The 18480-nt window shown below is 35.8% G+C and overlaps 2 protein-coding genes across 8 annotated transcripts in view; one reads left to right on the forward strand and one right to left on the reverse strand.

Annotated features, from left to right (window-relative positions):
- Positions 1-11159, forward strand: part of LOC122627723 (teneurin-a) — a 473567-nt gene extending 462408 nt beyond the window's left edge. For 6 of the 7 annotated variants that reach the window (XM_043809105.1, XM_043809108.1, XM_043809106.1 and 3 more), the window contains 10 exons: positions 2696-2815; positions 4066-4250; positions 4500-4651; positions 4829-5487; positions 5568-5803; positions 5971-7079; positions 7173-7395; positions 7487-9477; positions 9608-9791; positions 9871-11159. In XM_043809105.1, the coding sequence (XP_043665040.1) occupies positions 2696-2815; positions 4066-4250; positions 4500-4651; positions 4829-5487; positions 5568-5803; positions 5971-7079; positions 7173-7395; positions 7487-9477; positions 9608-9791; positions 9871-10832 (5821 nt within the window). In that variant the 3' untranslated portion in view covers positions 10833-11159. The remainder of the gene's footprint in view (positions 1-2695; positions 2816-4065; positions 4251-4499; positions 4652-4828; positions 5488-5567; positions 5804-5970; positions 7080-7172; positions 7396-7486; positions 9478-9607; positions 9792-9870) is intronic. The other variant, XM_043809107.1, reaches the window with a different exon arrangement.
- A 5088-nt stretch (positions 11160-16247) lies between these two features.
- Positions 16248-17861, reverse strand: LOC122627540 (CD63 antigen-like). The gene is made up of 6 exons (XM_043808701.1): positions 17354-17861; positions 17082-17264; positions 16831-17001; positions 16626-16715; positions 16378-16497; positions 16248-16313 (listed from the first exon to the last, which is right to left on the reverse strand). The coding sequence occupies exons 1-6, from the start codon at positions 17558-17560 to the stop codon at positions 16248-16250; spliced, it is 837 nt and encodes a 278-aa protein (XP_043664636.1). The 5' UTR covers positions 17561-17861.
- Between the last annotated feature and the right edge of the window lie 619 nt (positions 17862-18480).

The raw sequence follows: 18480 nt of genomic DNA on the forward strand, positions 1-18480 counted from the left end.
AATAAGTCCAATACGATTTGTTCCTTCGTGAATTTAATTGTTGTATTATTATAATATTTCTTACAAATCATAATTTTTTCAAATGAAAATAATTAGTGCGTTAATGTGACGTTTAAAAAGAGAAGGAATGTCGTTGGCTGATTTTTTCTCGTTCCTTGAATTTCTGTATAAATGAATAATTAAATAAGTATCAAGATGTATGTATATTTCGTATATACTTATATATACGATACATAGTATATCTAGAATTCGTCGAAATTGCAGTATATCAAAAAAAAAGAAGGGAATGAAAAAGAAAAATTAAAAAATAGAGAAAAAGAATCGCAGTGGCGTGTCGGTGCATCCCTCGCGTCATTCGAATTTTTTCAACCGAGACACCGTTCGTTCACTTTTTCGTTTTCCATTTTATATATATATATGTATGTATATATGTATGTATATATACATATATATACATACATATATATATTTATATATATATATATATATCCTTTAGGTTGGTGTCTGTCTTACATTAAAGAATCTCTCTCAGTGTGTTCAAAAGTTATCTGTTTTTTCAACTTTTTTTTCTCTCTCTTTCTCTCTTTCTCTCTCTCATTTTATATATATATATATATATATATATATATATATATATATATCAATTTTTTTTCTTTGTACCATTCACTATGGTTTGGACTTACAGTAGTGAGACGACTGTGCCTGCCACCTTGCTGTGCTCGTACTTGGAGGATCAGCTCCCCAGCAATGTTTGATCCTCAGGTCCTCCGACTGACAGCACGGTGCATCATGAAAATAAAAAATAATTGAGATAGATAAGAGATAATAGAGCAAAATTCGCGTTACATCGATTCGTGGGGGAAATGTAATCCTCCAAGAACGACAATAACCCTATATGCAATCCCTTAGGGAGAGATAATTTTATATATATATATATATATATATATATATATATACATATATATTTCTTTATATATATATATATACATACATGTATAAGTAAATATATGAATCGAATATATAATACGCATCTATTTCTATATATTTATTTATACATTAAAGAGGGACATATATACGATTTGTTACGCGAGTATGTTCTCTTACTATCACACATACACAGATAAACAGACCAAAGAGAAATAGTACGTTGCAAATTTCATCTTATATCTCACTTCTACCGACGCTGACGACGATGCTGACGACGACGCTGACGACGACGCTGACGACGACGTTGAAAAGCATCGAGAAAAGCTCGTTGTTATAACGCTTCCCCTTTGAGCGATATCGCGTAACAAACCGTATGCATATATGCATATGCGGTAGCGCATATAAATATATATCTATATATATTGTATCTACCTCGCTCTACCTCTAACATCGATTTTCATTATTATAATCACCGCCACACAGAATCGCTTGAAATTATTCAGCTTTGACATATTCCGTCTTATAAAATCACAGATAAAATCCAGTTGACACCCTCCGTGCCCTTAAACCTTGACACCCTCAAAATTATATACAATATATATATATCTCTCTTTTTCTTATGCCTCTAATTACATATCTTATACATGATATATATAATATACATATATACTATAATATATACATATATATATATATATATATATATATATATTTATGCATGCTTTCTATCACAAAATCTCCACGAATCATCACGAAACCACCCCTTATCTCACTCCGTCTCTTTCTTTCTTTTTCTCTCTCTCTATCTCTCTATCTATCTATTTCACTCTCATACACAACCTGCCTCGCGTCAAATTAGCATCTTTTTCATCCCGTAATTCAAAACCTAGCAAGCTATAAAAAACCACCAAAAAAAAAAAAGAAAGAATGAAAAAAAACTAAGAAACATGGTTCCCACTTCGCCGCCGTCTCGTCGTCGACCTAATTTTCGCGAGAGAGAACGTAACGTGCATCGTTTCTAGTGCACGACCCTCGACTCGTGACACAACCAGCCTCAAAATTCCAAGCATCCTTGCAATCACGGAACTATAGTTTTTGTAAAATTGATTGAGACTTGTATGGTTGTTAGTATTATTATTATTATCATTATCATTACTATTATTATTATTATTATTATTATTATTATTATTATTATTAATATTATTACTATATTATCGCTTCTCGATCGGAACCGGCAGTGCATCATCAGACTGCATCGTGCTCCTTCGCATTCCAAAGAGCCCTTCCTGGCCCTTTTTTTCTCTCTTTATCTTCGAGACAAACCCCCTTCGTTGCTCGCGCGGTCTTCCCTTCTTCCAATTCTATTTTTTTGCTTGATTCGTTAAACGAACGACGGCCGCACGTACGCCGCACGAATGCCGCACGTAAAATGGGGTTGCGGATCGCATTGGCAGCGAAGTGAGAATATTGACTCGCGTCGAAGCGTTCTCCGCGGAAGCTGATTTTATTTAATACATGGAATCGATCTTTCTTTCATTTGAAAAAATATATAAATGAATGATAAAAATTATTGCTTTATTTCCGGTTATCTAAAACTCCTTTCCGTTTTTTCTTTCTTTATCCAATTGGATTTATGATCGTTTTTATTACTTTTGTCGATAATCAAAATCAAAATTTCTCAAAACGAATCAGCATTCCGCGGATTTCAACGTTTCGGCGAACGTGGTCCTACTTTCGAGGACCTGGATATATCTCTAATTTGTAACAGTCGTGTTGCGGTGATGAGAGGCCAAGTTGTAACCGAGCAAGGACTTGGAATAGTAGGCATCAGAGTCTCCGTTGACAGGGACTCACGATTTGGATTCACCTTGACCAGAGCTGATGGATGGTAAGACTTTTTATTATCTTTTCTTATGTCGACTATAATAATATAATGTCTTTTAAGGGAATCATATAAATATGTTCATTTGAAAAATACGATATAAACATTCTCTTACTTTCGTAGGAGTATCATGGTCGAGAAAGAAAAAATTAATTCGCAGCTCTAATTGGTCTACTTTTATATTGTCTTTTTGTTTTATTTGTAATTATTTTTTTTTATTTTAATATATCTTTAACTCTCGGTTTATTATGAAAAAAAAGTTGGTTGCAAACACGATATGAGAAAGCATGACTTTCTCTCTCTCTCTCTCTCTCTCTCTCTCTCTCTCTCTCTCTCTCTCTCTGTTTCTCTCTGTCCCTCTCTCTCAAAATTTTTTACCGGAAGCAGTCAAATCTGTTCACTAATTACGTAGTATACACCTCAAAGGTATGCGTAATATTAGCATTTACATATGACGGACGCAACATGTATGGCAGGGTTTTGAACGTCCTTCGTAATAGGATCAGCCTTGCATTGTAATGAAGGGAGGGAGACACGAAACACCTATATCAGACAGGTATATAGTAATCCTAGTGAGGATAATCCTGAAATACAGAGCTGGAGGAGTTGGGACGGTAGACCACATCAAAGCCTCTGCTAATGATGTCGAAAGCTTGCTAATTACTCCGTGCAAATCTATCTGATTAGCCCGACCTCCGCTCCCCACCACCCTCCGATTACTCTCTACATTTTCCTGTAATGTATCAAATTGTGGATAGGAAACATTACCGAACGGCGTCCAACAAACTCGTTGACATAATATCTTAATATTTTAACACAATATCGGAGTAATAACAACTTTGCTTGGCACGTGTTCTCTCTCTCTCTCTCTCTCTCTCTCTCTCTCTCTCTCTCTCTCTCTCTCTCCCTCTCTTTCCCTCTCCCTTACATTTCGTTTCGATAAACATCACGATTCAATCGCAAAATAATATTATTATTTGTCTGATATATCGTGTTTCTTGTATCAATAATCAAATCGAAATACAAACGACAAAATAAATAAGGGCTGTAAAAGTATTATACATTGGCGAGAAAACAAGGAGATCAATTAAAGTGGGGGAGATCATTTCGACCACATAATTCCATTCGCAGATTCAAATTTTAATAACTTTGTTAAATATTTATGAATGATTAACATCGATTCTATTGAGATGGATCACCAAAGCATAATACGTATAGTCGCTCAGATTGAAAAGGTATTTGCATATTTCGATCAGGTTCGACGTTTTGGTTAATGGTGGAGGAGCCGTGACATTGCAATTTCAACGTAGCCCATTCAAACCTCTTACGAGGACTGTGTTCGTGCCCTGGAATCAGATCGTTGTTTTACCACCCGTCGTGATGACCCTTAGCAAGGAAGGAGAGCCGTACAAATCTAATCAGCCACCTAGTCCAGCAGTCGGTAAATATCAACTATAATTGCGATGATGCAATTAGGTCTTTATTTTTATTTCGATCGTGCGGTATAGCTAATTAACTTCTTTTATTATCTCTCGAATAACTTTCATTTTTTTATCGGGATATTTAAAATGACCAATGAAACTGTTACTTTATCGTCTTGTTTCTTCGATGTACACATGTGCCGTCTTTGTTCCGTCCTTAAGTGTTCTACGTTTTAGTTTCTTTTCATTTATGGCTTACAATATAATAGGCTTCCCAGGGATTTCCATGGGGCTCTTTAGCGAGCACGGACCATGTTTGGAACACGATCATGAGACTCTACGTCCAATCATCGTTAGCACATGGATGCCAGAAAAAGTGGGTGGTTTGCCAGGGAAAAGTCTGGTATTCGCTGAGAGCCAAGTAAGCCTTATTATATGATGTAATTAGTTCCCTCCAAGTTATATCGTCGTTAAGTAAATCCATTATTATTATTATTATTATTATTATTATTATTATTATTATTATTATTATCGTATTATAAGGAAACGATATCGTATATTTTTTTTATTAATGAGCCCATCTTCAATTTTACAACAGATCGTCCAAGAAAGTATCGCCATACCTGGATCTAATCTCCATTTGATGTATCAAAGTAGTCAAGCTGCTGGGTACCTTTCTACTGTTAGAATGCAATTGACTGGACCATTTATTCCAAAATCTTTAACGCACGTACACGTGCACGTAGAAATCGAGGGTTCACTTCATACAAAAACCTATGAAGCCGACCCCAATTTGACGCACACTTTCGCATGGAACAAGAGAAATGTCTATAAGCAAAAAGTATACGGAGTTGCACAAGCAAGAATTTCAATCGGTTATCAACATTCTACTTGCCCTTCCGTCATATGGGAAACTCAAACTGCGATTTTGCAAGGATTTGACGTAGACATTTCCGATATCGGTGGTTGGGGACTCGATATCCATCATCATTACAACTTCCACGAAGGAATCCTTCAAAAAGGGGATGGATCAACGTTACACTTCAAACAATATCCACGTACCGTAAAAGTAGTAATGGGTACTGGTCTTCAAAGAAGCTTGGTCTGTCAAAACTGTGATGGTTTGGCCAAAGATGCTAGACTTTTGACACCGGTAGCTCTTACCAGCGGTCCAGACGGTAGTATCTACGTCGGTGACTTTAATCTCGTACGTAGAATTACACCCGAAGGAAACGTTTATACCGTTTTAATTTTAAGGTAACTACTTACGTTCAAATTCCTAAGAAAAAGTAATCTTGATCCATCATACGAATAATAATCTTAACGATATTCCACAGTGCAACTCAAGTAGCCTATCAGTACTATCTATGTGTCTCCCCTGCCGACGGACATCTATATATCAGTGATCCTGAAAAACATCAGATATTAAAAGCGCTTTCATTAGAACAAGTTCAGGATCCTAGCATCAACATTGAACCGGTTGTCGGTAGCGGTGAAAGATGTATTCCGGGTGACGAGGGTCATTGCGGAGACGAGGGTCCAGCGATACGAGCAAAATTGGCCCACCCAAAAGGTAAACAATGATAATTACTGATTATTTAGAGCATAAATCAATATGACATTATTCGGAAATCATTGTGTCATGTTTGTTATTTATGTTCTCGGCTATAAATCACTTCAATAGTTTCTATTGTTATGTGATTATATTATCCTATTAGATTGTAATTGCTTATTAAACAGGTATCGCGATTGCTGCCGATAAAACTATGTATATAGCCGATGGCACAAACATACGCGCTGTCGATCCACATGGTATTATACACACACTGGTTGGACATCATGGTCACCACAATCATTGGTCACCGGCACCATGTGTTGGTGCTATACCTGCTCATCAAGCTCAATTGCAATGGCCGACAGGATTGACTCTAAGTCCTCTCGATGGATCCCTACATTTCATTGACGATAGACTTGTGCTGAAATTAACCAGTGATTTAAAAGTACGCGTAGTAGCCGGTACACCTCTTCACTGTACCAGTAATGCCAACAACAACGGCAATGCTAACACCAGCGAACTCACCAAATTAAATTCGACTATAGCAACGAATCTAAAGAAATCCGATGACGTTCTTGGTTCGGTTTTAGCCGTTGGTTTTAGCCCAACCGGTGAACTTTACATAGCCGACAGTGATTCTCATCGGGTTAATTCTATTAGAATAGTCGATTCCTCTGGAAAAATGTCTCATTTTGCTGGACAGCAACAGGAACGATTACGTGGTCAATGCGAATGTAATAATACGACTCCTAGTACAAAAGATTTGGATGCATGTACTTGCACAGATGATACCAGTAGCACGGAGACACTTTTATCATCGAATGCCAAGTTCACTGCCATATCAGCCTTAGCAGTATCTCCTGATGGCGTTGTTCACGTCGCGGATCAAGGAAGTTTACATATTTTGGCTTTGCAACCATATCTTCCGAATCACGATGAAAGTGGCGAGTTCCTCATTCCCTTCCCTCCGTCTAACGAAGTTTACGTGTTCAATCGTTATGGTCAGCACATATCTACGAAGGACCTAACATCTGGAAAAACTCGGTATTCGTTCCTATACAGTAAAAATACTAGTTTTGGCAAACTCTCCACTGTAACTGATAGCGCAGGAAACAAAATACAATTTTTACGAGATTACAGTAGCGTGGTTAGTACAATTGAAAATACTCAAGATCATAAATCCGAATTGAAAATTTCTGCCGTTGGTTTTCTCGAAAAATTATCTGAAAGAGGTAGAGCGGAGATTGCTCTTGGATATGATGGTTCTACTGGTCTACTCACGAGTCGTTCAGGGGTAATTACATATACATATATATATATATATATATACATATACGTATTTCAGGAAAACTGATTAAAACTTTTCTCTTTTCCCTTTTCTCTCCAGGGAGACGAAACCTATATTTACAATTATGACGGTTTGGGAAGAGTCACTGATGTAATCTTACCAACAGGAGAAAAATTAAAATTATCTTCGGATCTTTCTAACGACGAAGGTCTTTCCGTACAGGTATCTGCTCCTCTTCAAGCATTGTCAAAAGGAGATAAACAAAGATTTGTAGAATTTGAAATGAAGAATGAGAGATCTAAAATGCTTACTATCACCGATGGTACGTGTGCTTAACAAATTATAAATCTTCAATAATTTAACCAACTAATTTTCTCTTTTATATAATTACTATGTATCAACGATTGTTACAGGTACGAAAATTATGAAAGCAACTTCATTCACGAACAGTAGTTTGGCAGTATGTCTTCCTAGTGGTGGAAGAATATTAAGTGCAGCGACGACTAAACATCCTCTGCTTGAAGCCGCTTTGCCGGTGGAAGCAGAAATGTTACCAATGTGGAGTTATCAAGTGATGTCCCTCGGTGAACTAACAAATACAATGACCACCACTTATAATCTTGTCGGGGACGTAAGCCACTTTCAACAGACACTTAATAGAGAGATCTGGGTAAACGATACAAGAGTAATCGCTGTCGAATTTGAACAAGCATTCAGGCGAGAAACTTTCTACGACAAAACGAGAACACCTCTATTGACTGTGATCTTCGATCCTGCTGGATTGCCATTACTTTGGCAACCTCACGAACAAGGACATAACCTTAGCATCACTTACGATAGATTTAATCGTATAGAAAGTTGGAAATGGGGTGCATCGGACGAATCTTATGGTTACGATCGACATGGCCAATTGGCAGATGTCACCAATAGTCAAGATGGCACAAAACGATATACCTATAACGACTTCAACATGCTTTCCAAGATAACTCTTCCTAGCGACAGACATTTCTCTTTGGAATACGACGATGACGGTGGCCTACGGCATATTATTCTTCCATCAGGAACGAAACATTCTTTCTCTTGTCAAGCCTCTCTCGGTTTTCTTCGAGTAACATATACACCACCAGGAAGTACTAGAGCGTATCTTCAACACTACAGTCACGATGGTAATCTTCTACAAACTGTATTTCCTGGCGATGGCGCACGTATCGTCTATAGATATCATACATCTGGACAATTGGCTGAAGTCGTTCATGGTGATGGAAAAAGTGAAATAAGGTACACCGAAAGTGGTTTACCTTCTGAAGTCATACATTCTGAAAGAGATGTGGAATATAGATGGGATTATCAATATAGTGCTGGTCTTCTTGTCGAAGAACGTATAGATTTCGGAGCCAAAACCGGACTCAGCAATGCCAAATTTACTTTTGATTATGATTCGAACTTCAGATTGATCGCTGTACAGGGTAGAATAGGCGGTCAAACTTTACCACCTCACACCATGGCTTACAATCCAAGAACTGGCTTATTGGAACAGATAGGTCAATTTAAAATAACGAAACCACAAATAAACGAGACTACGGTTTTCGATGGCACTGCACTTTTTTCAAGGATTACCGATGATAGATTCCACGAAACTCAAGTGACAGTAACTATTCACAGTTTGGAAGTGTTTAGAATGGAATTCACGCACGATTCTCGAGGACGTATAAATCAAACCAGGACGTATACTCGTAACGTTGCTGTTAATACGTACACCAACGTGAAAAATTACACATGGGATTGCGATGGACAATTAACGGGTGTCGAAGCACAAGAACCATGGGGTTTCAAATATGACGGAAATGGTAATATGTTATCGCTTCGATATCGTGGAAACACCATACCCATGGAATACAATACCATGGATAGAATAATTAAATTCGGCGAAGGTCTTTACAAATACGACAATAGAGGTCTTGTGGTTCAAAATGCTAGAGAAGAGAGATTTAATTACAACGCTAAAGGTCTATTAGTACGTGCCACTAAACGTGGCCGATTCGACGTCCGCTATTATTACGATCATCTCGATCGTTTGGCAACGAGAAAAGATAATTACGGAAACGTGACTCAATTCTTTTATAACAATCAAAAACGTCCTCACGAAGTCAGCCAAATATATAGTCCACGTGATGGAAAGCTAATGTCTTTGGTTTATGACGATAGAGGCCATCTTATTTATGCACAAGTTTATCGACATAAATATTATATCGCCACTGATCAGTGTGGCACGCCTATAATGATTTTCAATCAATATGGCGAAGGCATAAGAGAAATCATGAGATCCCCATACGGACACATTGTGTATGATTCGAACCCCTATTTGTACTTACCTGTTGATTTTTGTGGCGGATTGTTGGATCAGGTGAATTATATTTATATATACATATAAACTTATATTTTATATTTTTAGAATGTATATATATATATATACATCTATTTATATATATTAACAGAAAGTATTAATATGATATTAATATTAATAAATTTGATAGGTAACTTCATTGGTTCACATGCCAAATGGAAAGGTTTACGATCCTTTGATAGGCCAATGGATGTCTCCTCTTTGGGAAAATGTCTTGGACAGGATAGATACACCAACGCATCTGCATCTTTATAGATTTAACGGGAACGATCCGATCGATATCAGGCATACAGATAGACCAAATCAACCCACAGGTAAAAGACATAAATATCAATTATATTATAGATCAATATACTCAAATATATAATATCTTTTTTTTCCACTTTTTTCTAGATCACATATCATGGTTCACACATCTTGGATACGATCTAAAGAGTTTAGCACCTCAATTATTCCCTGACGAGCTTCCCGATAGTTTGGTACCACCGGCTCTTGGTCCAGGTACTTCTATATTTGGCAAGAAGAAAAGAACGAGAAATCTTGGTGTTCAATCAGGCTTTTTAGCCCACATTGCTCAAAGACATTCTGGTGATGCGATGAGCCTTTCAGCACCACCACGATCAGCTCTTAAAAAAGACACTAGTGAACTAATCCCGAGTCGTTTAGGTGCTGCCTCAGATCCACCGTTCGGTAAAGGAATCCTTGTTTCGAGAACAGCCGATGGACAGGCTGTAGTGTCGAGTGTGCCAACGGCGAACGCTATTTATGGTGACGTCTTCACCTCGGTGTTCAATCGTTCGTATTTCCTACCGTTCACGTTCGTCGTTCACAGTGCTCAACAAGATGCTTTTTACTTCGTCAAGGAAGAAACTTGGAGAGCTAGCGAGGATCGTGGTCAATTGAAACGTCTCGGTGGACAAGTGAATACTACTTTCCACGAGAACGAAAATGGCAGTGGAAGTAGCTCGCTGATCGACGTGAAGATACACGGTACCAGCTACGTCGTCAATTTGCGATATGGCACGACAGCCGAGAAAGAAAAGCAACGACTTCTTCATCACGCAAAAGCAACTGCCATTCGTAAGGCTTGGCATAGAGAACGGGAAGCTCTTAAAGCTAACACTCCAACAACGAACGAATGGATGGTAGCCGAACAGGACGAGATATTGAAAGTTGGTGTAGCCTCGAATTACGAAGGTGAATATATACATGATGCTCAAATCTATCCAGAGCTAGCGGAAGATCCTTACAACATAAGATTCGTCAAAAAAGCCGTTGACACTTCAAGTAAGAAACGACGCAGAAGGAGAGGAGCACCATCTTGCAAGCTTTGGTGGTTGGATAAATTTTGCTAGATCGTCTGGATCAATAAAAACGATATATGGCTCTCCTTCCACTGCCCTTCTTTTTAATGGGTTAATTACTGTCCAAAAAACTGATTGCTATGGTCTCTCTCTTTTGGTAGACGTTACGCGAACGAATAAAAAGAAAGGCAATATGAGCAAAGAAAAAGAGAGAGAAAAACGAAGAGATAAAGAATGAAGAAAGAAATTATAAAGAGTGTTACTAGAAAGATGAGAATTACTGTGACATATTATCCGCAGTGTTCTTTGATACACACACGTATAAAGGAAGACAAAAAGAAAAAAAGAGAAAGAGAGAAAGAGAGAGAGAGAGAGAGAGAGAGAGAAATAAAAAAAAGAAAAACGTACTGAACACTATCAAAAAGTTTTATACCAAAGTCTATTTGTGTATTTCAAAGATGCCAAAAACACTAACGTTATATGATCTACCGCGATAGGGTGTAGTGTGTAAGCATTAAAAAAAAAAGTATGCGTGGCGTGGATTACGGATTAATCTTGCCCGCGGATAAGAGTACGCGACAGAACCGTGATTTGGCAGACGCGCGAAAGCCTTATAAATAAATCGGTGCAAGAGCTTTCCATGAAAATGAAGAAGAATCTCTCTTTCTCGAAAAGAGATTTGTGACTTTTGAAAGTCTGGTGTTCGAATTTGATGGACATAAATATTATGGATGAAACGAGAGAAAGAGAGAGAGAGAGAGAGAAAGATACGATATGAAAAGAATGATTTTAATTCGGATATATAGGGTATTTCCAAAGGACGAAAAAGTCAGTATATAAAATGAACGTGGGCGCAGTGTAAACGTACGTGTAACGAGCGAAGACACAAATACCATTCGTTTTCTAAAATTCGTGAAAACAAGCGTGTGTGTCACGTCGTCGTTAGAGGGACGGAAAATAAAAAAAAAATTAAAAGAAAACAAAAATGCAAGCGGGCCATTCGTCGTTGAGGCGAGTCGAGTGAGAGAAACTAGTCAATATATAGCTTTACATTGACGTATAAACTTTTCATTAGAGTAAGAACGAGAGAGAGAGAGAGAGAGAGTTATAGCGAATATGCATGTATGAAAGAGAAAGAGAGAGAATGCGATCCTTGCCGTACAATGTGAAACTGTGTGTACCCACCTGCCCATTCGTATGCGAGCGATACTTCGTCGTCGTCGTACTTAGATAGAAGAAGAGGTTAAAAAAAAAAAAAACGATAAAAGAAAGAAAAAAAAGTTGATAAAAAAAGTGAATTACACAAAGCGATAAAACGTGGATTGCAAGTGGACGCGAACCGAATGTGCACACATATCTCAACAATGAATGGCCTCGGAATTCGTAAGAAAGCTCGCGCGTTATCGTTCTAAGATGACTCCTATTTATTTTTTATTTTTTATTTTTTTCGTTCATTGTCAGTGTAATAAAAGAGGGGACACAAAAGTCGTTTCGTTCGTTTGATCGATCGATCTAAAAAGAAGATAAAAAAGCAGAAGAAGGGATTGACGTGTACGATTGATCGACTTAGCTCGAGTTCTACTTTGAAGCCTTAGAATGTATCGGCAAGAAGAAAGAGACGAGCAAATTTGTATTATAAAGTGGTGCTTTCTCCGGCGATGCAAAAAAAAAAAAAACAAAAAGAGAGCGAGAATCTTGTGCAGTGTTGAACGATGAGAGAGAGAGAGAGAGAGAGAGAGAGAGAGAGAGAGAGAGAGAGAGAGAGAGAGAGAGAGAGAGAGAGAGAAAGAGTATGATTGAGAGAGCATGAGCGTGAATGGAACATTGTATTATTATTAGGCTTAAACATATTTTTAAACATGGATGTGTCGTATCCTAGCACTTTAGCGTCCAACCTCCGTAAAAAACGAACCTAGAAAAGGAAAAAAAAAAGAAAGAAAATGAGAAACTTCTTATATTACTGCCATCAGCAGGATTTACGAACTATAACGACGATCGAAGATATAAAACGTGTCTCGGGATAATCGATGGTACACTCTCTGTTTGTTAATCCCGTTCGCACGATATACGCATTATAAATATATATATTTTAGGCGGGGTAAAGAAGGAAGCGTCGGGCGAGTGAGCAAGCCGATGTCTCTCTCTCTGTTTAAGTGAAATATTAAAATTAAAAGAAAAAAAAAATAAAGAAAGAGAGAATATAGAAAGAAAGAAATAATGAAAGAAAGAAAGAAAAAGCAGAAGAAAATAAAGAAGAAGAAGAAAAGAAGAAGAAGAGAAAGGAGAAATGATTCATTATCGGTAAATAAAAAAAATAAAAAAAAAAAAATAAAAAAAAATACATATACAATATTGCATATTTGTGCTTGCTGGATATGAATAACACGAACGTCAAACTATGTTTCTCTTCATTGAGTAATAAGTGTGTATCTAAATTAACGCGACCAACAACTCTCCCTCCTATTCCCGTTCTAATCCCATCAGTACCGATCGTTTTCCTTGTATCGAACGTATGTAAATTATTAATACGTTCTAAGAGCCGTGCATAATTACTAAGATAATTAGTTAGCATCACCGAATTAGCCCTCGCTATCCCCTTACCCCACCCATCCAAAATCCCCATCGCTCTCTCTCTCTCTCTCTCTCGCACTCTCTCTCTCTCTTTCTTTCTCTCTCTCTCTCTCTCTCTCTCTCTTTCTCTCTCTCTCTCTCTCTCTCTCTCTTTCTTTCTCTCACAGTAGCTCTATTTCCCTCTCATCGTCCTCTCGGCATCCTATTAACAACATCGCGAGAATCAGAGCGGATTTGTCCAATTCACGGCGTTATCTCATCATCCGCGTTTCTTCAAACACTTTTGTGAGCTAATCTCGTCGACATCGCCAATAAATAGACATAATGGCACAACGACGTTAATTGTCTGGATAAATGAAGAAGAATTTACTTATAATACACTGAATGTATAAATAAAATGAGGAAAAAAACAATATAGATATATATAAATACCTATATAGGGAGGCTTTGTAATGTATTTTTGAGTCGAACGAGCGTTTAAATGTACACGAACGAGAGAAAACTGAAAAGCTGCGGTCCAACTCACGAGTAACGATCAATCTTTTTTTTATACGTTTTCTTTGCCAACAAATAATAGGAACAGAGGGAAAGAGAGAGAAAATTAAATGTTCATTCGAAGAAAAAATGATTTATCTTCTTATCTTAGATCGCCGAACTATAAGTACTCATTAGAAATTCGTAAGCATCTAAACGCTCGTCATTTGCCATAATATCCGTTCTCATCTTGTGCCGAACGTTGCCACCATTCGGACCGGCAATGGGATTCGAAAAAGTCGACTATTTTTTAAAATATCGAGCATCAAATTATGTATATACGCGTAAAGTTACATGAGGCCATCTCGCCTATTTGAGAAAGACAGAGAGAGAAAGAGAGAGAGAGAGAGAGAGAGAGAGAAAGAGAGAAAGAGAGACGTTAAAAAGAAAAAAGAAAAAAAAGGGAAATGAAGAGAACATGATTCGCGTTACTTTGACATAGTCTCTTAGTAAAACAAAAAGGAGGAAGAAGAAGAAAGAAAAAATTAAAAAAAAAATAAAATCAAGAAAATGCAGTCTCTAACTTCCGTGAAGTTTTATCTCGTTTCGCAAATTTAGTTCGTCCCCCTCGTCGATCGATCGGGGCACGCGATAATCCCACGTAATTCTTTAAGTAAATATCAGGTAGATTACAAAAAAATAACAATTATATATATATATATACATATATATATACATATACATGTGTGTGTTCGTATATATATATGTGTGTGTATGGAATATAAATATGTGAGAGCGGGAGAGAAAGAGAGAGAGAGAGAGAGAGAGAGAGAGAGAGAGAGAGAGAGAGAGAGAGAGGAAGAGAATGAAACGGTTAGATTATAAGTTGGTCCATGCGGTATAAAATATATAATATACTCGATTGACACGAAGCGGCGTCTCGGTGGATCGTGTGGTCAAGAAAATAAAAATTAGAATAAACAAATTGAAACAAGAGGAAAAATAGTAAGATGGAAATTGAACGAAAACAAAAGCGAAAGAGAGAGAGAGAGAGAGAGAGAGAGAGAGCGAACGAGATAGAAAGAAAGAGAGAGAGCAAGTGAGTGAGAGTGAAAAGAGAGAGAAAAATATATATATATATTTATTATATATATAATATATATATATAAATATATTAAGAAGCGAACGAAAGCACAAGTCAGCCACGCTGCAGCTACTACGACCACTACCCTAGGTAGATTAAACGCTACTTTGCCGCTGATCTAATTGTTTACTGTCACGTGTTGCTGTAAACCTAAACTAACGATACGATATATTTTATTTATATAATCTAATCGACTGTATTTATTGTAAATAGTCACGATGTTTGCTATGATATAATATATCTGTAATTGGATGGAATCTGCCTGAAACTGCGCCCAAGCCCTCTGTCCTTCACTACAAACTGAAAAAATAAGAGTTAAAAAAAAAAGGAAATAAAAGAAAAAAGAAAAGAGGAGTCTAAGGAAAATGAATAAAAAATAAATAAATAAATAAATAAATGACGCCGTACCTCGCGCATGGAACACCGGCGATAAAATAAATAAATAAATAATTATTAAATTAATTAATTAATTAATATAATCGGAAAGCCCCTGTTGTACGTTTCGCGATAATTTAAATTCGCCGTTGTTGTATAACGCGTTTGTAATTCCGAGCGAGGAGTTAAAAGTGAGAGGTGTAAAAGCGAGAAAGATGTCAATATTTCGTATCGTAATAGAGTGGACGATGTCGCGGAACGATCGATCGTGTACGATAACCGCCGTGTGCTCCATTTTTATCAAACTGCCTACCTTTTCTCCCCAACACTTATCCTAAACGTAAAAAGAAAAGGAAAGAAAAGAAAAGAGAAAGAAATAAATAAAAAAGAGAAATAACTATGCTAACAAATTCTCGTCCCTTTATCATAGGAGGACAAAAACGAATGATAAATATACATACACATATATATATACACATGTATGTATGTGTGTATATATACATATATAAATAATTTTTATAAATGTATTTTTTCTTCTCCATTCCCGATCCAGAATCATCCAGATTTTCCCCTTCGATATGAATAACAAATTATCGCGGTAGAAAAACGAAGAAAGAAAAAGAAAAATAAAGAGAAACACAACAAATTCGTAACTCGAAATATACATATACTGCCCCGAGGCAGGAAGGAATGTCATGACCCTACCAGCATGTCCAATAACTTACACACACAATATTACTATCTTAAGTACAATATATTAAGTGTTTTCAGAAAATATATGATCTATATATGATAATAAAAAGGGAAAAAAACGTTTCATCGCCGACTTGTCATTCACTTCTGATCACAGATTCTAATAGATATTCACCTTAGGTAATATGATATGTAATTACATACAATCATTACTCGTTCAAAGGGTACATCTTGAATTTCTTGCGAGCAGCGAGAGCGAAGAATAAATTTGCGAACTGAAAAATTGAAATATGAGGACATCAAATGAACAAATATTTATCCTGATAACGTATTACGTACTAGAGCTAGTGAGACGAGAAGGACCGATATAGAAACCGTATGGACCGACGATTTGAGAAAATCAACGGCGCCATTTAAACAGCCAGACTCGTACACTACTTCAGCGGTCATGTTCAGACACTGAAAAAATTACAAAAATTTTTGTTGAATTTTAGAGAAGTTAATGATAAATCACAGAAAATGTAAGTTCCAAACATGTGTTATTCATTAATATTAATACTAATATATTTGTTGTAGATAAATCATACTTTGTCGACAGTAGTTGAACAACAACTCTGTGGTATAAGCATACCATGTTTTTCCCAATCATCGTGCGATCGAATTCCACAGCATTTCAACTAGGATAAATTATTTTTCTGAATTATTTATTATTATAAATTTTTATTAATTATTTATTCTTAATTAATTATTTATTATATATTTATTTCAATCTTAAATTAATATCAAACTAACATATCTGTGTGTATTATCCCAAGCTTCCGCTACCCAATCCAAATAACGATAATTTTCAATCGAATTAGTCATATCCTGGTGAATACTTTTCGTAAGTTTATCAAATAAAGAGAAACTTAAAATGGAGCAGACGAAGATCATAAAAAGAAATAACGCATGGAACATTATATACTGTAATACAAGAATTACAATTTTCTATGAATATTTCGTTAAGATTTTTTTCATTTTAATCAATTATCAGATTAACATACGATTATCAAGAAATTTTGTTTTCTTTTAAGAAAACCAAATATGCCGATAATTGCTAGAAGAGAAGCAAATATTCCTATTATGAGCAATGTCGTTATATATATACGTTGTCCAATTAATCTAGACATCATTTTATTATCGGCCAACATCCAAATTGAAATGATTACAGCGCTTATACCAGCAAGCTTTAAAAAGAAATTCATATTAATATTTATAATTGTTTTTTTTTTTTTTTTTTTTTTTCTTTCCAAAGGATTATTTTATCGAAACTTACAAAGGTAACACTGTTGAGACTCAAAAAAGAAAACTTCACACAATTCTTTGGAAGTCGTTTGTAAGATAATTTTGAAAACGACAATGTTAAATCTGGAGGAGTATCTTTCCCTGTTGTGGTAGTTTCCTCGGTTTCTGTAATGTCGTCTTCCTCGGCAGTATCAGTCTCAGTATCATTGTCATTTGTGATATCTTGATGTCTCATCATAAACAAAATTTGACATTTGTTAAGTCATTAATTTTTAAGTATTCTCTAGATTCAGATAACCTTGATCATCCTTGCCACATACTTATATGTATGTATTTATGCATTTATTGAAATTTCGAATCGTGCAAAAAACTGAAGTTGGCCATTTCACAAATTTTCATTCGGAACACAATGAAATTTATATTAATTATTTTTGTATGATGTTTTCAAAGAGAAGAAAGAACATTCGTTTTCAAGCACAAAATAATACGAACAATTGGCTGATTATTTAAACATTTAGTAGAAATTATTTATTATACGAAGTTTCATATTCTGTCCTCGAGATTAATCTTTAATCAATTAGATTGAACTTCATATGTGGTCGTTTTCGCGCCGTTATCGATGATACATGCAATACAGAGACCTCTATGGCGTAATATTCAAAAATTTCTATATTAATTATAAAAAATAAATTGCAATCATGCTTTATACCACCTCTTTAAAAAATTTCTTTTATTTTCTGATATGATGCATTAAATTAGATATTAAAAATAACAATCATTTTTTAAATACTATCGAAAAAGATCATTGAGGAAAAAACTAATTTTTATTTAAATGAAAGTCAGGCATCATTAAATTATGCAGAAATTTTTCGAAAAACGAAATCATTAAAAATGACTATAATTTTTATGGTTACTGATAATTATTATAGATGATGGAAATTATATTTGGTTATGAATAACCACTATTGATAACGGAAATTGTTTTCGATTAGGAACAACCATTATCGCTGACGAGAATTATTTTTTGGTTATCCGTAACCGTTATAGGTAATGGAAATTTGATTAGAATTTTAATTAGATTTAGTCAACAGTATAGTATCTGTATATATATTTAGTAACAGTATAATATCTGTTAAAAATATATAATCGTTTCAATGT

Source organism: Vespula pensylvanica, chromosome 3 (assembly GCF_014466175.1).
Source record: "Vespula pensylvanica isolate Volc-1 chromosome 3, ASM1446617v1, whole genome shotgun sequence".
NCBI classification, from domain to species: domain Eukaryota; kingdom Metazoa; phylum Arthropoda; class Insecta; order Hymenoptera; family Vespidae; genus Vespula; species Vespula pensylvanica.

Coding starts and splice junctions, on each gene's coding strand:
- LOC122627540 (XM_043808701.1), bottom strand. CDS start 17,560: ATGATGAGACATCAAGATATCACAAATGACAATGATACTGAGACTGAT. Junction 16,498..16,625: donor GTTCAACTACTGTCGACAAA/GTATGATTTATC, acceptor TAATTTTTTCAG/TGTCTGAACATGACCGCTGA. Junction 16,314..16,377: donor TTCTCGTCTCACTAGCTCTA/GTACGTAATACG, acceptor TCAATTTTTCAG/TTCGCAAATTTATTCTTCGC.